Source organism: Macaca mulatta, chromosome 2, assembly GCF_049350105.2.
Source record: "Macaca mulatta isolate MMU2019108-1 chromosome 2, T2T-MMU8v2.0, whole genome shotgun sequence".
In the NCBI taxonomy this organism is placed as follows: Eukaryota; Metazoa; Chordata; class Mammalia; order Primates; family Cercopithecidae; genus Macaca; species Macaca mulatta.
Genome location: NC_133407.1, coordinates 39,132,682 through 39,153,433, shown reverse-complemented (window position 1 = coordinate 39,153,433; position 20,752 = coordinate 39,132,682). Strand labels below are relative to the sequence as shown.

The 20,752-nt window shown below is 38.9% G+C and overlaps 1 protein-coding gene across 6 annotated transcripts in view; it reads right to left on the bottom strand.

The window, feature by feature from the left end:
- Positions 1-865: 865 nt before the first annotated feature.
- PPP2R3A (protein phosphatase 2 regulatory subunit B''alpha) overlaps positions 866-20,752 on the bottom strand; it is a 193,813-nt gene continuing 173,926 nt past the window's right edge. For all 6 annotated transcript variants that reach the window (XM_015132061.3, XM_028843433.2, NM_001257608.1 and 3 more), the window contains 1 exon segment: positions 866-3,701. In XM_015132061.3, coding sequence (XP_014987547.1) covers positions 3,578-3,701 — 124 coding nt within the window. In that variant the 3' untranslated portion in view covers positions 866-3,577.

The window sequence follows — 20,752 nt, the reverse complement described above, 5'->3', positions numbered from 1 at the left end:
TTACTGAAGTAACTGGATTTACTAATTCAACAGGATTTGAAACCACCAAAGAATAGCAGCATTTAATATGACACATCCTGAATTGTTGAGTCCTTGTTATTAATATAAATGATCAAATGATCTTTTACCTTAGGTAATAGTTCTAGAGCTGACCATTTTATCTTTTTGGTTAATTAAGTCTGCATTTCCATGAGGAGTTGTAGTATGGTCCTAGGGATGAAGAATTCCTTTTATTTCATTGTATTCTTAGTTAAAACAATTTCATGGTGACCTTGTTGAACAAGAGTAAAAGTTTTACGGCAATCAGATGAAAAATAAATTGTCCATAACCATATCATAGATAACAAATAGAAGCGCTTTAGAAAATACTAAGTTCAAAGTATAGTATTTTGACCAAATCTAATACTTGGATGGTATTTTATACTTTTTTTAAAAAAAATAAAAGCTAGGCATAGTGGTGTGTGCCTGTAATCCCAGCTACTTATGAGGCTGAGGTGGGAGAATCACTTAAGCTCAGGAGTTTGAATCCAGCCTGGGCAACATAGTGAGACCTTGCCTCTTAAATAAAATTAGGTACCCCAAAACACGCAGTTACACATTCTTTTAAAATAATGCATTATAGATGAGGCTAAAGTCTACCTTGATTCCTGTGAACTCCGCCTCATTCACAAACCCTGGTCCGCTTCCCTATCCCCTGAGGAAATCATTTCTCAGTATATTATCATTACTACAAAGACCTTTCTTTGTAGTTTTCACATGGGCTCAAAGAGTTATTCTGACATTCAAGCTTGTTTACAGTCTTACATAAAAATGAGGTGTAGGTATGATTAAAAGCACGAGTGTGTAGTAATTACCTTAATGAACATTCATATTTGACAACTTTATTTAGTTTTGCTAAAAGGGAAAAACAAAAGTCATGCAGCCTTCTCCAAACACATCTTAACATTTCAAAAAGCTGAGCAAATCTCATTTGATCAATCTAGAGTTTTATAAACACTTTGAATGGTACACAGTGACATAGATAAGATGCAGGGAAGATATATGGAATTTTATTAGTTTGATTACCTTGGTAATGTTATGCTATTAAACTCATTTCTCACTGAATTAGCATTAAGGTCATGATAATAACCCTCAGCTTTTATCAAGGGGCCTGGAATATTGTAACTTGTAAATTCCATTTTGGCAGTAATGATTATATTTACCATGATCTTTACCAGAAAGTCAAATATATTCTACCTTAATTCCTCAGAATTCACATTCCTTGCATTCAGCTCCAAGAAAGGAGTACAATAAAACAAACACATTCTTATAATTCCTGAAAATGTAATAATGTGGGTAAACTATTACAATAGCCCATCTTAAATGGAATGGTACTGATAGATGTACTTTTATAATAGACTTTGTAAGAGATTGGGGTCTTGCTCTGTCGCCTAGGCTGGAGTGCAGTGTCGTAATCATAGCTCACTGCAGCCTCGAAGCCCTGGGCTCGAGTGGTTCTCCTGCCTCAGCCTCCCAAGTTGGTAGGACTACAGGTGTGCATCACCACGCCCAACTAAGCTTAGTTTTTTGTAGAGACAGAGTCTCACTGTGTTGCCCAGGCTGGTCTTTACTCCTGGACTCAAGTGATCACCTCCTTTGGCCTCCCAAAATGCTGGGATTATAGGCGTGAGTCACCATGCCCACCCAATAATTAGAGACTTCAAAAACCAGATGAAAGTGAAAGCAAGAGGACTTCAGTTAAGGAGAACCAAGGTAAAAAAGCCAAATAGTATATTGTAAAATTGAATTTTATTTTTACTTTTTGGTGAATCTTACTAGTAGTTTAGGTCATTATGGATAATAAAACATTTAAACCGTATCTGGCTTCTAAGAAAAGTATTTATTTTTTTGTATTTCTATCTGAAATAAAATGATTGCTTTTCTTCCCTGGTAAAGGCTGGATGGGATTGGTAGGACATTTCATTTATCACATAAACAATCTTAATAATCAGTGTGTGTAGGTTATTGAATATTGTTTCCTAAAAATTGTTATTTTTAAGCTTTTAATTATTTTGTGTGAACTATTAAATAGCTGCAGTAGTTACTGCTTTCTGTAACAGTTAAATGGAAGATCAGTTCTAATCATGAAGATAAAATGACAGGAAACTGGGAGCTTGTGACAGGCAGGAGTCCTAGGATTGTTAACTAACTTACTGTGCTGTACCTGGTTTATAGTGTATTAGTGTATTTCCTAAATTCTCCTTTTCTTTTTGCCTACCATAACCCTAACCCAAAGTTCACTTCACTGTTTGGCTTTTATGCCAGCAAGGAGGGAACCAAGGTAGGGTGGAAAGGGAAGCTATTCTTGACACTTTCAGAACTAGTTAAAAAAAAATAAATCTAGGGGAAAAGCTGATGACTGACAGATGGATATTAAGTTGCTTGGGGGTTTTACTTACATCAGAAATGTCTATTATTTTTAATAGTTTCTTTTCAAGGATACTACAGGATTTGGCTGGACTGTGGCCTGATGAAAAATGTAGGATTCTGTAGTGAACACATCTACAGTAAATAATAGCTTTCTTTTATAGGTGTATCATTTTCCATTTCCTTGATAATGAGGTGGATGAAGTATCTGTAGTAATTTTTTTGAACATGAAGTAAGGAATAACATTGATTGAGGCCTTAACTTTATTAGCTAGTCTAATATTCCTGGGAGAAAGGAATATATCTAGTAAGAATTTTAATGTATCATTATTCCTTTATGTCATCAAGCAGGCCTTCTGATAGGAAGTGAAAACAGTATTAGCTAATTTGGAGACTAAATACATCATTCCATAGTTCAATGAATAAAAGTTAAAAGGGCTTTTTCCAAGTATGAGTCAAATTCTGTACTTCATTTAAGAAGTTTTTTTTTTTTTTTTCTTGAGATCTTATATAAGATCCACAGTCAGGGAGGTTACCAGAGCTTGCCAGCGAAGTTGGAAGGCCCAGTGGTTACAATACCTGAGGATGTAAAGTGACTAGTAGTTTGGCAGGGAACTGTGAAATTACATGAAGCCAGGTAAGTTCAAGATCTTTGAACTCCAGTATACATAGAATTAAAAGTCTCTGAGATGTTTTGGCAGTGCTTTTATTACTAGGGCTAAGTCAATTCTGGAGGCCCTTACTACTTTTTCAAGTTCCAGAATTTTTTGACTCAAGTTTTCTGCAAGTGAAGGTTTCTTCTAGGCTCCATAGGAGCCCGGAGGGGACTCGGATGCCAGCCAACAGAGGCAACTTCAGTCACCTGTGTAGAGAACCGTGCATGGCACCGTCCCCAAGAGATCCTTGGTACATTCAAGGGTGTAGAGTGCTGACTTCGGAAGGCGATGGTACCGCTTCTGAGGAAAAGCTCCGTAAGAGGTTTGAGGCAAATTGGAGGAGTCTCCTAAGTTAAATGTGTATCCAGACCTACTGCTTAAAAACAAAGTTCCTAGTGCAGATACACACTTGGAGAAATCAAAGTCTTTAAAAAGCAGTATGCAAACGAGAACATCTCTTCACAAGAAAGAAACATTTAAAATACACATCTTCGTTTCATTGTAGACACTGGGAGCTATTCTTCATCCACTGATTGAAGCTTTCCACATTTCTCTGGAAGGCTTGCACTTAATATTTTACTGCCTTTGTTTCCAAATTCAGAGGGAGAGGCAGGTTCATCTGTTTCATAATCTTCAAAACTGAAAATAAAGCAAAAATGAATTAACTGAAGTTTTAATGGTTGGGTAGAAATCAATACGGCAAACACGAGCCTCAAGACCAGCCCGCAAAGGTACCTTTAGTTGCTAAATGGAGGCTGTGAGCAACTGAACTGCCCTGAAGGAGACAACACTCCAGAGCAGAAAACACATTCTTCTCCCTGTTCCTTAAAGCGTAAGTCCATGTCAGAATTTGTTGAAAATGTTCCATATCAAGCTTTCCCTATGGTTGTTGGTGGCAGTGAGAGAATTACAGATGGTGCAAGGTTAAGAAAAATTTGAGGTCCATAAAGTATGAGCTTTACACGACCTTATTAAAGTGGTTTCCACTCAAAGTGGCAAATCTTTTTTTTTTTTTTTTTTGAGACGGAGCCTTGCTCTGTCACCCAGTCTGGAGTGCAGTGGCACGATCTTGGCTCACTGCAACCTCTGCTTCCCGGGTTCAAGTGATTCTCCTGCCTCAGCCTCCCCAGTAGCTGGGACTACATCCGTGTGCCACCACACCTGGCTAAGTTTTGTATTTTTAGTAGAGATGGGGTTTCACCATGTTGGCCATGCTGGTCTGGAACTCCGGACCTCAGGTGATCTGCCCACTTTGGCCTCCCAAAGTGCTGGGATTACAGGCTTGCGCCACTGGTCGGTCAGAGTGGCAAACTTTCTCAACTCCCAGATTGCTTTATAGCTTCCCTCCGTGGCTTCCAAGTAACACAAATAGATGTTCAAGTGTGTAGGTCGAACTGACTAAAGCCCGTTTATAGATTTCCCATCTTTCTACTTTGTAGACCTCTACAGCATACCTAGACCTAGATATTCATCCTGGGAAGATGTCGTTCTGCCAAACCTTTTAGGTGTTGCTGGTATCCCCTGAATACTGTATCCTCCAGGCTACCCCTAAGGTTGGCTTTAGGCAGAGATGAAATACTTTCTCTTGGAAATGATGTGGCTGCCTGAAATATTTTGATAAATATTCTGAGGCTGTATCTCTAAGCCTCATATGTAGATATGTACATCAGAAAAATGCACATCAGTTAGCAATGTCTATTATAGTATCTGACATCACTGGCTTAGCCCTTGCAGGGATCTCCCACAATATTTAAGCAGGAATCTGTGGACATACAGTCTCTTTATCAAAAAGGTACCAAGGCCAATTAGTGAGGGAAAATATGCTGAGGTAGGTATATACAGTAGGGGGCACCTATTCCCTAAAACACTGTGTGTGTGTGAAGTTTTTCTTCTGAGATGGAGTATCGCTCTGTCACCCAGGCTGGAGTGCAGTGGGGCCATCTCGGCTCACTGCAACCTCTGCCTCCCAAGTTCAAGTGATTTCTCCTGCCTCAGCCTCCCAAGTAGCTGGGATTTACAGGCATGTGCCACCATGTCTGGCTAATTTTGTATATTTAGTAGAGATGGGGTTTCACCATGCTCGCCAGACTGGTCTTGAACGCCTAACCTCAAGTGATCCACCTGTCTCGGCCTCCCAAAATGCTGGGATTACAGGCATGAGCCACTGTGCCCAGTCAACATCTTTTTGTTTTTGAAATGGAGTCTCACTCTGTTGCCCAGGCTGGAGTGCAGTGGCACGATCTTGGTTCACTGCAACCTCTGCCTTCCGGGTTCAAGCAATTCTCCTGCCTCAGCCTCCCAAGAAGCAGGGATTATGGATGTATACCACCACGCCTGGCTAGTTTATGTATTTTTTCAGTAGCGACAGGGTTTCACCATGTTGGCCAGGCTGATCTTGAACTCCTGACCTTGGGTGATCCACCCCCCTCAGCCTCCCAAAGTGCTGGGATTACAGGTGTGAGCCACTGCGCCTAGCCTAAGCCAACATTTTTGAATAGAGGTTAGAGATTTAAAATTTTTAAAAAGCTTACTTGATAGAAAATTGTTCCCTATCACTACCAGTTTATGATACTATCAAAAGTTATAGTTTGTTCATTTAATAAAACTACTGCATTCCATTCTTGTTTCCATTCCTTTTCCCCCATCTCCTTGAGGCCTCAATGCGGCATGGGATGTGCTAGATAAGGAGGCAACAGGAGAGGAACTTTCTGCTAACACAAGTGAAATGGTTGATGGCAGAGCCTCTGTTCTGGGGAACAAAATTCTCAAAACCACTGCTGCTGATTTCTTGTCAGGATGGGAGCATCTTCTTCCCCTTGGTGCCCTGACTTGCTGTCTGTAAGCTATCAGTGTTAAATACCTCAGTGTAGGTTTATGAATAAGGCATATTTTCAGAGTTAAGTGTGAAGTGAGACTCATTCAGTAAATATTTGAACTCCTGTTGCTAAGTGTAAGAGCCAAATGCTAGGATTACAATGATGAAAAAGACTGAAGCAGCCCTCTCCTCACATCTCTTGTAGCCTAATGGAGACCTTATGGAGTCAGGGATTAAGTGATTTAGCCTTAAAGCATAGGCTTTGGAGTCAGACTGTAAAAGTCAGGTTCCAATCTGGGTTTGATCACTTAATGTGACTTTGGGCATGTTGGTGACACCTAATCCTATATTGCAGGAGGGGTTATACATTTTTGTGTATGTCATTTCTGAAGAAAACATTTGCAAAAGGAAGTTCATTCAATAACCCTCCTTTGTCAGCATCCTGGAGACTCCTCTTAATTTTGGTGGTTCTCAACTAGGGTGATTTCCCTCCCACTAGGGGACATTCAGGAATGTCTGGAGACATGTCTGTGTCTTGCTTGTCACAACTGAGTGGGTCCTACTGGCATCTAGTGGGTAGCGTGCAGGGATGGTGCTAAACATCCTACAATATGCCATACATCTCACAATAATATTACCCATCTTAGAACTCTTGCTCCTTCAATGCTAGTGTGTCCCAGGTTCTGGACTAATAAGCTCTTGTCATTTTGTACTTCCCTGGTAAGCTTAGTCTTTCCCATGGCTTCACTCACCACTTACTCACCTATGGTTTCTAAACTATGTCCAGCCTCAGCCTCTTTCTAAGCTGGAGAGCTCCATGTATCCAGCTGCCTACTATATAGATGGCTCTTTCACTACAGCAGCATGTATAAACTTGAACGCATGTTTCCCACTGCCCTGGTTCTCCCTATTTTAGTCAATGGCACTGTCATCTGCCCACTCAAAGCCAGAAACTAGTTATCCCAAGTTCCTCTTTCCTCACCTCACTACAGCTGACCATATGGATACAAGCCTGCCTCTTCCTCCCTACCACCACCGGCTTCAGTTCAGGGTACCATACTTTCTTGTCTGGATTACACTCTTGCCACATATCCTTTGCTACTGCCATACCAGGCTGTTTATGGTGTTGGAACAGGTTATGGTCTTGGGACCTAATGCCACTGTACATGTTTTTCAACTGCCTGAAATGCCCTTTCCTCTTTGGCTAGCTTGTGTTCATCTTTTAATCAGATGTCACGTGCAGGTTTCCTGATTCTTGACTCCTGAATTAACCACATACATCTGACTCAGATGTATGTAATGGCTTCCTTATTTGTCTCCCTACTTCTGTTCTTGCACTTCCACTAATCTGGCAGAATGGTCTTCAGAAAACCTAAGGGGTAGGGGTTATATCACTCCCTTGCTTAACAATTTTCAGTGGCTTCCCTAGGCCCTGCATGATCTGGCCCCTGTTAGACTTTGTAATCACATCTCCCTCTGTTGCTCACTATATTCTGGCCACACTAGGCTTTAAAAATCTCCCCAACATACTGTTTCCTGCCTCAAAATCACTGCACACAGTCACATATTTTACTCCCCACCTAGGACATTTTTGCTGTTTTTCAACCTTTTAGGTCTTGTCACCTACTCAGAAAAATTCTTCCCTCATCACCGTAAGCTGCAACTCCTTGTCCATTATTGGTTCATCTTATTTGCCTCCTTCATATTTACATAATTAAATCTGTTCCCCACTTGACTGTAAAGTGTCCGTTTTGTAGCTCACTAATTTCCTTGGGCTATAGTACAGTGATTGGCACTAAGTGCTCAAAATGAATGGCTGAATGAAAAGTGATGTCCTAATGCTCTTGTGAAACAGTGTGTAGAGCTGCTGGGACAGGATTGGAATCAGTAAAATGGTGAGAGTGCAGAATTCTTTCATTCATTTTCATTCATTCATTCATTCATTCTTTTTGAAATAAAATCTCGCTCTGTCGCTCAGGAGGGCAATGGCGTGATCTTGGCTCACTGCAACCTCCGCCTCCCAGGGTCAAGCCATTCTCCTGCCTCAGCCTCCCGAGTAGTTGGGATTACAGACACGTGCCACCACGCCAGCTAATTTTTGTATTTTTAGTAGAGACGGAGTTTCACCATGTTGGCTAGGATGGCCTCGATCTCCTGACCTCGTGATCACCCCCCGGCCTCCCAAAGTGCTGGGATTACAGGTGTGAGCCACCGTGCCCAGCCTGAGGACAAATTCTTTAACATAGTATTGTTAGCATGAGGGGATATGATGGTTCATGTAATTTGGCCAGCAACACCACTGCCTTTAGAAACTTATTTCCCTAAGTAAGTTTTCCCTTTCAGATGAACAGTTTCTGGGCAAAAGTATTCAGGCAGGCTCTGCAGATTCCTGGGATGGAAATAGAAAAGCTGGAATGAGCAGAGATAATGACTGGGACATACATGGTTTGACAAAGGATTGCATGCAGTTTCAGAGTGTTGTCTGGGAGTTATGTTTTGATTCCAATTTCCAGGATTCTGACTATTTACAGGGACAAAAGAATAGAGTATTTGATTCAGGGATTATCTGGGCAAATCTAAGACATATGGTACCTACAGGCATAGAATAAAATGTTCAATATTTTGGCGTGGCGCAGTGGCTCACGCCTGTAATCCCAGCACTTTGGGGCAGGCCATGTGGGCAGATTACCTGAGGTTGGGAGTTTGAGACCAGCCTGACCAACATGGAGAAACCCTGTCTCTACTAAAAATACAAAATTAGCTGGGCGTGGTGGCACATGCCTGTAATCCCAGCTACTCGGGAGGCTGAGGTCGGAGAATCGCTTGAACTCGGGAGGCGGAAGTTGCAGTGAGCTGAGATCGTGCCACTGCACTCCAGCCTGGGTGACAAGAGTAAAACTCCATCTCAAAAACAAACAAACAAACAAACAAACAAAAAACCAAAAAATAAAATAAAAATTCAATATTTCTCTAGTTTGAAGTCTATAATGCTTCAGGAATATAAGTGTGTGATTTATCTTTATACTTTTAAGTTAAGCCTGTAATCCCAGCACTTTGGGAGGCCGAGACGGGCGGATCACGAGGTCAGGAGATCGAGACCATCCTGGCTAACACGGTGAAACCCCATCTCTACTAAAAAAAAAAAATAGAAAAAAAAATAGATATCCTAAGCCACTTACATAAAATGGACTAGCTGAAATATTTGGAAGTTGGATATTTGGTTCACTGAATTTCCTTAACCCATCCAGTGACCAGAAAACCTTTAGTTTCAACTCTTGCTGAAGTTTCCTAATACATACCACTTGCTTTCCTGCCCCAGGAAGTAGATTTCACTTCATTTCTGATGGTTAAAGGAACTCTTGTAGTTCCCCAGAATCATAAGCTATCAATTGTTAATTCTTACTCACTGTGGATATAGACAGCATAAAAATGTGGGCTAAATATATTGTAATTATGAACTGGAAGGATAGGGTCTCAAATCATGTTTATTACCAAGTACAGTGCCTGGCACAAAGTAGGTACCAGTAAATATCTGTTCAAATAAATTAACATTGGGCTTTGTTCAATGTGGAAAAAAATAAAACATTAATCTCAGGCCCATGTAGAGGCTCCGTTTATTAAGCATTAAAAAGTAATTCTAAACTAGTATATCTGTAATTTTATAACTCATGTTTTGGAATATTAATTCATGTCATTCCTTCTTTTTCTTTCTCTATACCCTAATATATACACACAACCCTCCATTCTCCCTGTTTCCCTGTTCCTCTCCTATATTCTCCCGCCTCACTGAGGAGAGTTTGGCTTCATACTTCTCACTAGTTACATTCCTGGACGATTGCTCTGATGGGTTTCTGGCTGGCCTTCTTTACCTACAGTGCCTTAATTTCCAATGCTGATGGATGTACATGTAGATCTCTGACAGAGTAATTAATATATTTTTAATACAAAGGAAAAAGCTGCCTTTAAAAACATTCAGTAGGAAACAGTTCTAAACTGCCCAAATGTCCAGTAACAGGGAAATGGATGTGAGTTATTGCTTGAAAGAACACTGAAGCATTCAAAGTCCTGTTTTTGAACACATTAGTAACAAGTGCCAAAAACAAATATACCAAGTATAAAATAATGGTTATCCCTGGATCACTGAACCAACAGTGATTTTAATCTCTCTATATTTTCCATTTTTTTCAAGTATTAGTCAAACTGGCAGAAAAGCTTGTTTCTGATTATTGAGGGTCTCGGTTTCTTAGGATAGTAACACGGAAGACCCGTTAGCCTGCTTTACATAATTTCTGTGGCGTTTTTAATGTATTCCATTGCATAAACTGTAAGAATGTTAACTATAAATATGGTATCATAACCTGTTATCTTCATATAGATAACACATTTAGTTGACTTGGATTAAGTAACTGGTACCCTGCCTTTCTGGCTTCTCTTACGAGGGTTGAATTTATATAAATGCTGTTGTATGCTGTGATCACTTTGTGTGCTAGACGTGTTAATTTGCAATGTTTACAGCCTCATACTTATGGGAGCTTTGGTCTTACTTCACCTCACTGAGATCTGTAGTGATTACTAGGTTACTTACTGAAGACATTACATAAGTACCAGTCTTGAAATCAGGAGGTACAGGTGCTTAGCACAATGGCTACCTGTGATTGTTGTTAGATGGAGGATTTTAAGTTGTTTTTGGAGGGCCAAATCGTCTGGACTACTGTAGATATCCTTGTAGTGAGGGTGGCTGCTGTATTGCTGTGGTCTGTGTCTTTCAGTAAACATTTGCTGAGGACCTCCTACATAACAGTCTGCCAGATGCTGGGACTACAAGACTAAGAAAATGTTCTTGCCCCCTGAGGAGCTCACAATCTAATGGTAAAACAAATAGCTCCATTTTTTTTTTTTTTTTTTTTTTTTAGCATTTATATACCAGACACTGTTAGATTCATTATATACATTATCTCTTTTTTTTTTTTTTTTTTTTTTTTTTGAGACGGAGTCTTGCTCTGTGCCCCAGGCTGGAGTGCAGTGGCGCGATCTCAGCTCACTGCAAGCTCCGCCTCCCCGGGTTCACGCCATTCTCCTGCCTCAGCCTCCCGAGTAGCTGGGACTACAGGCGCCCGCCACCTCGCCCGGCTAATTTTCTTGTATTTTTAGTAGAGACGGGGTTTCACCGTGTTAGCCAGGATGGTCTCGATCTCCTGACCTCGTGATCCGCCCGTCTCGGCCTCCCAAAGTGCTGGGATTACAGGCTTGAGCCACCGCGCCCGGCCTACATTATCTCTTAATTCTCAGTACAATCTTGCTGTTCATGCAACAGATATTTACTGTGTCAAGCAGTAAAATGTGCCCTAGGAGTGAAGGGAGCAAGATAAGTGACAGAATGCTAATGTTACAGCTGAATAAACTCTACTTCAGAGAGGTTAGGTAATGTGATCACAAAAGTGGTAGTAATAAATAGCTATTGTTTATTGATTACAAAGACACTATGCCTAAGGGCCTTACATTATATACACTGTCTTATTTAATCCTTAAAACAGCTCAGTGTGGCAAGTGGTACCCTTATTTTTACAGGGATGCTAAAGCTTGGATGCATGAGAGTCCACAGCTTCTGTGGTAAAGCAAGGATTTGAAGTTAGGTTTGTCTAACTTCAAATTTCATGCTATTAACCACGATGTTTTACATCTATATATATAATTTTTTTTTTTTCTTGAGACGGAGTCTTGCTCTGTTGCCCAGGCTGACGTGCAATGCTGTGATCACAGCTCACTGCAACCTCCACCTCCTTCCTAGGTTCATTCAAATGATCCTCGCGCCCCAGCCTCCCAAGTAGCTGGGATTATAGGCACACATCACCACGCCCAGCTAACTTTTGTATTTTTAGTAAAGATGGGGTTTTGCATGTTGGCCAGGCAGATCTCGAACTCCTGGCCTCATGTGCCTGCCTCAGCCTCCCAAAGTGTTGGGATCACAGGCCTGAGCCACTGCACTGGGCCCATGATGTTATATTGTATTTCTCCTATATGGAGTAATAGCTACTATTTATCATGAGCCATGTGCCAGGTGTTTACATACAGTATCTTAGATTCTCACAGCCACCTCAGGAGGCTGATGCTGATGCCTTCTGAAACTGAGCCTCAGGAGTCAAGTAACCTGCTCAGCTGGTGAGTGGACCAGATATGTCTGGCTCCTAAGCCTCTGGTCTTTCTGTGGTACCAACATTCTTCCCTTTCTGATACCAGAGTCTGGCAATTTCTGTTCGACAGTTAGACTCACCCTAACATATTTGTGATTCTTTCTTGAGATGAAACCCTAGTTGATTTAGCCTTGGGAATTTAGGTCTGGCCTTGCTTTTGCACCAGTTGGTCAGTTGTTATTCCTGTAAATGGGCCTTTTCCTTCCCTTTGTTCACATTCTAGTGCTTGCTCTATAGACTGTGGCTTTTGTAAGCCACCCTGCCCCTTGGGACCCCATAACCTACATGTGTTCTGTGTAGGCCTTATCTTATCTCCCACAACATGAGAAGTGGGGTATCCAGCAAGCAGCAAGAGCCTCTCATATACAAAGGTCGAATTTCACTACAGCTGGTCTCTGCGTCTCCTCTTGTGACCCTCCTCACCTGTGCTTCTGTCTGCCCCCTGCCTCCTCTTTCTTCCTTCCAGGCACACTGGCACGTTCTCTCAGTGCTACCACAACTTGAAAATACTTTTGCTTGAGCCCATTATTTATTCTCTTTAGATGCCATTAGTTTCTCTTCTTTTCAGATGAACATATGTCTATTTGTTTAGATCTGCTATTTCTTCTTCCTTTAAAGCAGGTTATGAAACAATAGTAACTTTTTTTGTAAAATAAATGATCTAGTTGCACAGAAATGTCTAGAAGAATATACTCCCAAGTGTTAAGACAGCCTGACTCTGGGGGGTGAATTTTAGGTGTAGATTTTTGTTTACATCTAACTCTTCTGCAATGAACATGTGTTACCTATATAAACAGATAAAGGAGAAAAATAAATTTTCCCGTTTGTTAAAGTAATACAGTACATGCTCGTTACATGAACCTTTATAAATTATAGAACAGTATAAAAAACCAAATCACTTGCAATCCCACAGCCCAGAGTTAATGACTGTTAATATTTTGGGGTGTTATCTTTTAGCTTGTGTATATACATACACACATTTTAAGTACAAAGATTATATCACAATTTTGTAATCTTGATTTTTCTATGAAATTAAAATTTTTCAAGTACATTTCAATAGCTGCATGTTATGACACATAGATACCATGACTTATTTAACCATTCTATTATTGAACATTTGTGTTGCTTTCAATTTATTTTAGAATTACCTGTGACCAATGCCAATTGTTTAGATTACACAATTCTATCCAAATTTCTGATTATTTACAATAGATACTCAGAATTACCATTAGGGAGTCAAAGGGCATAAATTCAAGTTGTTGCTACATATTGTCAAATTACTTTCCAGGGACATTGGGGCAATATGCTTTTACTAGCAATGTTTGAAAATGCATGTCTTCCTGCAGTAAGCCTAGAGTGAGGTGTTTCTGCAATTTGCTTCTTCTATGAGACAGCAGTGAGGACACTATATTTTACCTGTGTCTGTATGTCTTCCCATCCTGTCTTGCATTCGCCAGTATCCAATAATGCTTAATATACAGTAGGAATGCAAACATTTATTGAATATTAACATTTATGTTTTAAAAATTACTGCCAATTTAATAAGCTAAAATTTTTTGGCTCTTTTTTAAAAACAGCTTTATTTAGGTATAATTTACATACCATAGATTTTACCAATTTTAAGTGTTCAGTGCATTTTAGTAAATTTTTTTTTTTTTTTGAGATGGACTTTCACTCTTGTGGCTCAGGCTGAAGTGCAATGGCGCGATCTCAGCTCACTGCAACCTCTGCCTCCCAGGTTCAAGTGATTTTCCTGCCTCAGCCTCCCTAGTAGCTGGAATTACAGGCACCTGCCACCACACCCAGCTAATTTTTGTATTTTTAGTAGAGATGGGGTTTCACCATCTTGGCCAGGCTGGTCTTGAACTCTTGACCTCAGGTGATCCACTCACCTCAGTCTCCCAAAGTGCTGGGATTACAGGTATGAGCCACCAAAAACTGAACTAATATTATCCTTAAAAATTATGTTTTAAAAATTGCTGCTAACTTTATTTTACAATTAGTAAATTTTTACAATTGTGTAATGATCACCACAATCCAATTTTAGAACAATTATTTCCCTATCTCCCTGGTGCTTGTTGGCATTTAGTCTCTACTCTCATTCCTAGAAAAAGGCAACCACTGATCTGCTTTCTGGTGCTGTAAGTCTGCCTTTTCTAGAAGTTTCAGATATATGGAATCATAATATGTAGTCTTTAGTGTCTGGCTTCTTTCATATAGAATATTTATGAAAGATTCATCCATGTTGTTGCAACTACTAGTAGTTCTATCCTTTTATTTTTTTCTTTCATTTTCAAGGTATAATTGATATACAATAAACTACTCATATTGAATGTGTAATGAACAACTTTTGACTGTTGTATATACCTGTGAAATTACAACAATCACGATAATGAAAATATCCATCACTTCCCACCCCCCAAAGATTTTCTCACGCTCTTTTATAATAATTTCCCAGGCAACCACTGATCTACTTTCTGTCACTATAGGTTAATATGTATTTCTTAGAATTTTATGTAAAGGGAATCATACATTACATGTACTATTTTTCTGGTCTGGCTGCTTTCACTTGGCTTGATTATTTTGAGATTCATCCATGTTGTGATTATGAATAGTTCCTTTATTTTATATATAGTAAAATCTTATATATATCATATATATGTATATATGATTGATATATATGATATATATGTATATAGATAATATATCTCATATATATATGGTGGAATGTTATAAAAAGACATATATTTAAAATATATATTTTTGTCCTTGCTTGAAAGTCTCTCATGAAAAGATATATTTTGCTTATGAGTTCACCAGTTTGATGGACATGTGGATTATTTCCAGTTTGGAGCTACTAGGGAATAATGCTGTTATGAACACTGGGCGAGCTTTTCTCTTGGGTAGATTTCTAGGAGTGAAATTATTGATTCATATGCCAAATGTATGTTTAACTTTTTAAGAAACTGCCAAACTTTTCTAAAGAAGTTGTAGTTTTACATCCTTATCAGCCCAGTGTATGAGAGTTCTGGTTTCTCCACATCACTGCCAACTGGTGATTTTAGTTGTTCCAGTGGCTGTGTAGTATATCTCACTGAGGTTTTAATTTGCAATTTCCTAATGTCTAATAATACTGAACATCTTTTCATATACCTATTTACTATTTGTACCTCCTTTTTAGTGTTTATTCAGACGTTTTGTCTATTTTAAAAATTGGATTATTAGTCTTTTTGTTATTTAGAGTTCTTTACATATTCTGGATATGAGTTCTTTATCAGAATGTTTTGGAAATATTTTCTCCTGGTCTGTTTTTTCATTTTCTTAATAGTGTCTTCTGAAGAGCAATCATTTTTAATTTTGAAGGAAGTCTAATGTATCAATTTTTAAAAATTAATCTTGCCTAACCCAAGGTTACAAAGATTTTTCCTATGTTTTATTCCAGAAGCTTTGTAGTTTTAGCTCTTAGAGTTAGTTCTATGATTCCTTTTTAATTATTTTTATATTTAGCACAAGGTATATAGATTGGGGTTCCTTTCGGCACATGGATATCCAATTATTTTAGCATCATTTTTGAAAAGACCATCTTTTCTCTTTTGGTTGAAAATTAGTTGGAGTGTTACACTGATCTGTGTGTGTGTGTGTGTGTGTGTGTGTATATATACACACCAATGCTACAATGTCTTGATGATTGGTTTACAGTAAATTTTAAAATCAGGTCATCTAATCCTTCAACTTTGTTCTTTTAAAAAAGTGTTTTGGCTATTCTAGACATTTTTCATTTTCTATATAAGTTTTAGAATTTACTAATTTCTACAACAAAAGTCTGCTGGAATTTTGACAGGCATTAGGTTAAATCCATACATTGATTTGGGGATAACTGACATTTCAACAATGCTGAGCTTTCTAATCTTTCCATTTATTTAGGTCTTCTTTAATTTCTCTCAGCATTGTTTTTTTAGTTTCATTGTACAAGTATTATTTTATTGTATTTATTCCTATTTTGTTTTTTCCTATTTTTCATATTCTTTTTGATATGATTGTGAATAGAATTACCTTTTATTTCAATTTCATTACTGGAGTGCTCATTGCTAGTACATGGAAATACTGTACTACTGATTTTTTGTATACTGAGCTTGTATTCTGAGATTGTGCTAATTCACTTAATAGTACTGGTATCTTTTATGTAGATTCCTTAGTTTTCAATTTGTAGGTTACATCATCTGTGAATATACAGTTTTACAACTTCCTTTCCAATCTGAATGCCTTTAAAGTTTTTTTCTTGCCTTACTGCACTGGGTAGGACCCCCCAGTTACAATGGTTGAGTAGAAACAGTGAGGAATAGAAACATCCCTGCCTGGTTCTTGATCTTAGGAAAAAGGCATTCATTTTTAAAAATTATACTTTAGGGTACTAAAGTATAATTATACTAGGGTACATGTGCACAACGTGCAGATCTGATACATAGGTATACATGTGCCATGTTGGTTTGCTACACCCATCAACTCATCATTTACATTAGGTATTTCTCCTAATGCTATCCCTCCCCTAGCCCCCAACCCCCTGACAGGCCCTGTGTGTGATGTTCCCTGCCCTGTGTCCAAGTGATCTCATTGTTCAATTCCCACCTATGAGTGAGAACATGCAGTGTTTGGTTTTCTGTCCTTGTGGCAGTATGCTGAGAATGACGGTTTCCAGCTTCATCCATGTCCCTGCAAAGGACATGAACTCATCCTTTTTTATGGCTGCATAGTATTCCATGGTGTATATGTGCCACATTTTCTTAATCCAGTCTATCATCGATGGACATTTGGGTTGGTTCCAAGTCTTTGCTGTTGTGAACAGTGCCACAATAAACATACATGTGTATGTGTGTATGTGTCTTTATTGTAGCATGATTTATAATCCTTTGGGTATATACCCAGTAATGGGATTGTTGGGTCAAATGGTAATTCTAGTTCTACATCGTTGAGGAATTGCCACACTGTCTCCAACAGTGGTTCAACTAATTTACACTCCCACCAACAGTGTAAAAGCATTCCTATTTCTCCACATCCTCTCCAGCATCTGTTGTTTCCTGACTTTTTAATGATCGCCATTCTAACTGGCATGACGTGGTATCTCATTGTGGTTTTGATTGCATTTCTCTGATGACCAGTGATGATGAGCACTTTATCATGTGTCTGTTGGTTGCATAGATGTCTTCTTTTGAGAAGTGTCTGTTCATATCCTTTGCCCACTTTTTGATAGGGTTGTTTTTTTCTTGTAAATTTGTTTGGGTTCTTTGTAGATTCTGGATATTAGCCCTTTGTCAGATGGGTAGATTGCAAAAATTTTCTCCCATTCTGTAGGTTGCCTGTTCACTCTAATGGTGATGGTAGCTTCTTTTGCCATGCAAAAGCTCTTTAGTTTAATTAGACCCCATTTGTCTATTTTGGCTTTTGTTGCCATTGCTTTTGGTGTTTTAATCATGAAGTCCTTGCCCATGCCTATGTACTGAATGGTATAGTCTAGGTTTTCTTCTAGGGTTTTTATGGTTTTAGGTCTAACTTAATTAAGTCTTTAATCCATCTTGAATTAACTTTTGTATAAGGTGTAAGGAAGGGATCCACTTTCAGCTTTCTACATATGGCTAGCCAGTTTTCCCAGCACCATTTATTAAATGGTGCTTTCCTTTCCCCATTTTTTGATTTTGTCAGGTTTGTCAAAGATCAGATGGTTGTAGATGTGTGGTGTTATTTCTGAGGCCTCTGTTCTGTTCCATTGGCTTATATATCTGTTTTGGTACTAGTACCATGCTGTTTTTGATACTGTAGCCTTGTAGTATAGTTTGAAGTCAGGTAGCATGATGCCTCCAGCTTTGTTCTTTTTGCTTAGGATTGTCTTGGCTATGTGGGCTCTTTTTTGGTTCCACATGAACCTTAAAATAGTTTTTTCCAATTCTGTGAAGAAAGTCATTGGTAGCTTGATGGGGATGGCATTGAATCTATAAATCACCTTGGGCAGTATGGCCATTTCCATGATATTGATTCTTCCTATCCATGAGCATGGACTATTCTTCCATTTGTTTGTGCCCTCTTTTATTTCATTGAGCAGTGGTTTGTAGTTCTCCTTGAAGAGGTCCTTCACATCCCTTGTAAGCTGGGTTTCTAGGAATTTTATTCTCTTTGTAGTAACAGTGAATGGGAGTTCACTCATGATTTGGCTGTTTGTCTGTTACTGGTATGTAGGAATGCTTGTGATTTTTGCACATTGATTTTGTGTCCTGAGACTTTGCTTAAGTTGCTTATGAGCTTAAGGAGATTTTGGGCTGAGACGATGGGGTTTTCTAAATATACAATCATGGCATCTGCAAACACAGTTTGACTTCCTCTTTTCCTATCTGAATACTCTTTATTTCCTTCTCCTGCCGGATTGCCCTGGCCAGAACTTCCAATACTATGTTGAATAGGGGTGGTGAGAGGGGGCATCCTTGTCTTGTGCCAGTTTTCAAAGGGAATGCTTCCAGTTTTCCCCATTCAGTATATTGGCCATGGTTTTGTCATAAACAGCTCTTATTATTTTGAGATACGTTCCATCAATACCTACTTTATTGAGAGGTTTTAGCATGAAGGGCTGTTGAATTTTGTCAAGGGCCTTTTCTGCATCTATTGCGATAATCATGTGGTTTTTGTCATTGGTTCTGTTTATGTGATGGATTACATTTATTGGTTTGCATATGTTGAACCAGCCTTGCATCGTGGTGGATAAGCTTTTTGATATGCTGCTGGATTCGGTTTGCCAGTATTTTATTGAGGATTTTTGCACTGATGTTCATCAGGGATACTGGCCTGAAATTCTCTTTTATTGTTGTGTTTCTGCCAGGCTTTGGTATCAGAATGATGTTGGCTTCATAAAATGAGTTAGGGAGGATTCTCTTTTCCTAGTGATTGGAATAGTTTCAGAAGGAATGGTACCAGCTCCTCTTTGTACCTCTGGTAGAATTCGGTTATGAATCTGTCTGGTCCTGGACTTTTTTTAGTTGGTAGGCTATTAATTATTGCGTCAATTTCAGAGCCTGTTATTGGTCTATTCAGAGATTAAACTTTTTCCTGGTTTAGTCTTGGGGGGGTGTATGTGTCCAGGAATTTGTCAATTTCTTCTAGATTTTCTAGTTTATTTGCGTAGAGATGTTTATAGTATTCTGTGATGGTAGCTTGTATTTCTGTGGGATTGGTGGTGATATCCGCTTTATCATTTTTTATTGCATCTGTTTGATTCTTCTCTCCTTTCTTCTTTATTAGTCTGGCTAGAGGTCTATCAATTTTGTTGATTTTTTCAAAAAACCAGCTCCTGGATTCATTGATTTTTTGAAGAGTTTTTTTGTGTTTTTCTCTCTCTCAGTTCTGCTCTGATCTTATTTCTTGCCTTCTGCTAGCTTTTGAATGTGTTTGCTCTTGCTTCTCCAGTTCTTTTAATTGTGATGTTAGGGTATTGATTTTAGATCTTTCCTGCTTTCTCTTGTGGGCATTTAGTGCTATAAATTTCTCTCCACACACGCTTTAAATGTGTCCCTGAGATTCTGGTACGTTGTGTCTTTGTTCTCATTGGTTTCAAAGAACATCTTTATTTCTGCCTTCATTTTGTTATTTACCCAGTAGTCATTCAGGAGCAAGTTGTTCAGTTTCCATGTACTTGTGCAGAGTTGAGTGAGTTTCTTAATCCTGAGTTCTAATTTGTTTGCACTGTGGTCTGAGAGACAGTTTGTTGTGATTTCTGTTCTTTTACATTTGTTGAGGAGTGCTTTACTTCCAATTATGTGGTCAATTTTAGAATAAGTGCAATGTGGTGCTGAGAAGAATGTATATTCTGTTGATTTGGGGTGGAGAGTCCTGTAGATGTCTACTAGGTCTGCCTGTTGCAGAGCTGAGTTCAAGTCCTGGATATTCATGTTAACCTTCTGTCTCGTTGATCTAATACTGACAGTGGGGTGTTAAAGTGTTCCACTATTATTGTGTGGGAGTCTAAGCTTCTTTGTAGATCTCTAAGAACTTGTTTCAAGAATCTGCGTGCTCCTGTATTGGGTACATATATACATTTAGGACAGTTAGCTCTTCTTGTTGAATTGATCCCTTTACCATTATGCCTTCTTTGTCTCTTTTGATCTTTGCCAGTTTAAAGTCTGTTTTATCAGAGACTAGGATGCAACCTCTGTTTTTTGTTGTTGTTGTTGTTTTTGGCTTTCCATTTGCTTGGTAGATCTTCCTCCATCCCTTTATTTTGAGCCTATGTGTGTCTTTGCACATGATATGGGTCTCCTGAATATAGCACACCAATGAGTCTTGACTCTTTATCCAATTTGCCAGTCTGTGTCTTTTAATCGGGGCATTTAGCCCATTTATATTAAAGGTTAACACTGTTATGTGTGAATTTGATCCTGTCATTATGATGTTCGCTGGTTATTTTGCCTGTTAATTGATGCAGTTTCTTCATGGTCTTAACAATTTGGTATGTTTTTGCAGTGGCTGGTACTGGTGGTTTCTTTCCAGGTTTAGTGCTTCCTTCAGGAGCTTGTGTAAGGCAGGCCTGGTGGTGACAAAATCTCTCAGCATTTGCTTGTGTGTAAAGGATTTTCTTTCTCCTTCACTTATGAAGCTCAGTTTGGCTGGATATGAAATTCTGGGTTGAAAATTCTTTAAGAATGCTG